Below are 2,500 nucleotides of genomic sequence, written 5' to 3'. Positions count from 1 at the left end.
TGACAGGAAGTCAAAAAAGATTGTTTCTGACGTTTTTGTGAATTAAAGAAAATAATATTCGTATAGAAAAGCGTTTAATCTTATTCATTAAAAAATAAAATAAACACAGAGATAAAGTTTAAAAAAGATTAAAAGATTAATTCGGAAAGAAACAATTATCATCTGTTATTTATTTAAATCTTACATGTTTAGCATCATATTTTTGGATAAATTTGAAGAAGCACTCGTCACACGTCGTCTTCTCTAAGCAGCGAATCCTGTAAACTCAAGTTCATCTTATTTTAGAGTAAAACTTTATGATATTGTCTTAAAGTGTGATATAAAATTTAAAAAATTATTGCAGTCACTATTATTAAAAATCAAAAACTGAAGCTTTAATAGTTAAACATAGACTCTATTCTTCTTTTCTTTTTCTCTTTTATCAGTTCATCATTCCTGACGTCTCCTGGTTTTAAACACACACTTCACACTTGTTAGATTTTCCCTACACACACATTTTTATCCACATTTTACTCCATCACAGTTCCACAGGTGAACCTTTCCTGTTTCACACACACACACACACACACACACACACACATGGGAGAAGTTAACATTCCTTTACACCAGGCGTTTAAAGCAATTAAAGCTTATATAATCACCGCGATGGCCGACTTCCCACAAGATCTCATCTCAGTTCTGTTTGTTTGTTCTCTTTGCTTCCCACATAGAATATGTTTAAAAAAAAAAACGACAGAAAGAAAAGCTGGAATGTCCTTTTTATATTCACTTTATTTTCAAATTCACAAGTGGACGAGGTGTTACTACGGAAACGATAACGTATTAGAACGAGCACAAAAAATATAAACCTGCGCTACTGTCAGAGCTGCTGTGATGGAAAATGAATCAACACCTTCTGACCAATCAGAGTGCAGAATGGTGTAAGTGACACAGTAAAACATGAAACGCTGGTTAATATCGAGCTACGGTAACGTTAACGCTCCAGAATCTCGTGTATGAACGTGTTTTATTTTATGCGATTTACGCTTTTGGTCCTGACGTGTCTGAGGAAGTTCCTCTGAAGATCAGCACATCGCATCCCTGCAGTGTCGCATTTCATCCTGCACTCGTTTATCCAGCGCGTTTCTCTCGGCGGAGTCGATGAGCAGCAGCACCACGATGGGAACGTAACGTCCTGACACTTTAACCGTTTTCTGTTCCTTTAAATGGGATTATAACGGAGCCAAAAGCAGCGTGAGGACGTCGCTATGAAACCAAACTGAATTAAAACAGAACAAAGTTTCTTTACCTCTGAGCTGCTGAGTATAAAATTACACAGAGAATAAACGATTAAAGCCGTAAACCTCCACCCAGACGCGAGGACACTCATAATCAACAAAGAATTTTATTACACCACAAAATTATAAAATATTTCAAGGTTTTGAGATGTACTGAATGGACTGTTCACTACCAATCAAAAGTTTGTGCACCCCTAAAAGAAGAATTGATGTTTTCAACTATTTTAGAATAATAATGAAAACACTAACACTGTGAAATAACACATGGATTTATGAAGTAACCAAAAAAAAGTGTTAAACTAAACTCAATTATTTTATATTTTAAATTCTTAACATTATTCTTGATGAAGCTTTGCACACTTTCGGCATCTTCTCACCCAGCTTCATGAGTTTCTTTTCTTAAAGTCCCGAGATAATCCAAGCTCTAAATGGAAACTAGTAATATATCGCTCTGTAATCGGTAGCTAACAGTAACTTTCAGCAGACAATAATTTCATGCTAAATAAAATCATTTTCATTTCGTTTTCTTTCGTTATTTGTAAGCAAATGTGTTCTTGTTTAAAACTCTCGGTTACCTTTAGGTGCAGGTAAACACTTAGCCGTCATCTGGTTGAACTCGAAGCCCTCTTCAGGACACACACACACGAAAGAACCTGGTATGTTCTCACACACCGCCTCACCGCACACGTCGCTCAGGAGCTCACACTCGTTCATGTCTACAGAGGAAAGAAACTTTAGTGTGAATGCATTATTATTATTATTATTATTATTATTGCTGTTGTTGTTGTTGTTGTTGTTGTTGTTGTTCTCACCCTCACAGCCTTGGCCGTTGTGTTTGTCCTCGTATCCTGGATCACACTGACAGACAAACGATCCCACAGTGTTCTGACACACACCGTGCCGACACACACTCCTGTTCAGAGCGCACTCATCCACATCTACAGAAAGAGAGAGAGAGTGTGAGAGAGAGATACAGTGATGCAGAGAGAGACACACAGAGAGACAGAGAGAGAGACAGAGAAAGAGACAGAGAAAGAGAGAGAGAGAGAGATAGAGAGAAACACAGAGAGAGAAAGAGAGAGAGAGAGGGAGACAGAGAGAGACACAGAGATACAGAGAGAGAGAGAGAGAGAGAGACACAGAGATACAGAGAGAGAGAGACACACACACACAGAGATACAGAGAGAGAGAGACACACACACAGAGATACAGAGAGAGAGAGA

The 2,500-nt window shown here is 37.8% G+C and overlaps 1 protein-coding gene across 3 annotated transcripts in view; it reads right to left on the bottom strand.

The window, feature by feature from the left end:
- ltbp1 (latent transforming growth factor beta binding protein 1) overlaps window positions 1–2,500 on the bottom strand; it is a 97,521-nt gene that overhangs the window by 15,979 nt on the left and 79,042 nt on the right. For all 3 annotated transcript variants that reach the window (XM_053237408.1, XM_053237407.1, XM_053237409.1), the window contains 2 exons: window positions 2,090–2,215; window positions 1,853–1,993 (listed from right to left, as the gene is read on the bottom strand). In XM_053237408.1, coding sequence (XP_053093383.1) covers window positions 1,853–1,993; window positions 2,090–2,215 — 267 coding nt within the window. The remainder of the gene's footprint in view (window positions 1–1,852; window positions 1,994–2,089; window positions 2,216–2,500) is intronic.

The sequence above is a fragment of the Pangasianodon hypophthalmus genome, chromosome 10 (assembly GCF_027358585.1).
Source record: "Pangasianodon hypophthalmus isolate fPanHyp1 chromosome 10, fPanHyp1.pri, whole genome shotgun sequence".
NCBI lineage: Eukaryota > Metazoa > Chordata > Actinopteri > Siluriformes > Pangasiidae > Pangasianodon > Pangasianodon hypophthalmus.
The sequence above is the reverse complement of the archived record's forward strand: the minus strand, read 5'-3'. Positions and strand labels throughout refer to the sequence as shown.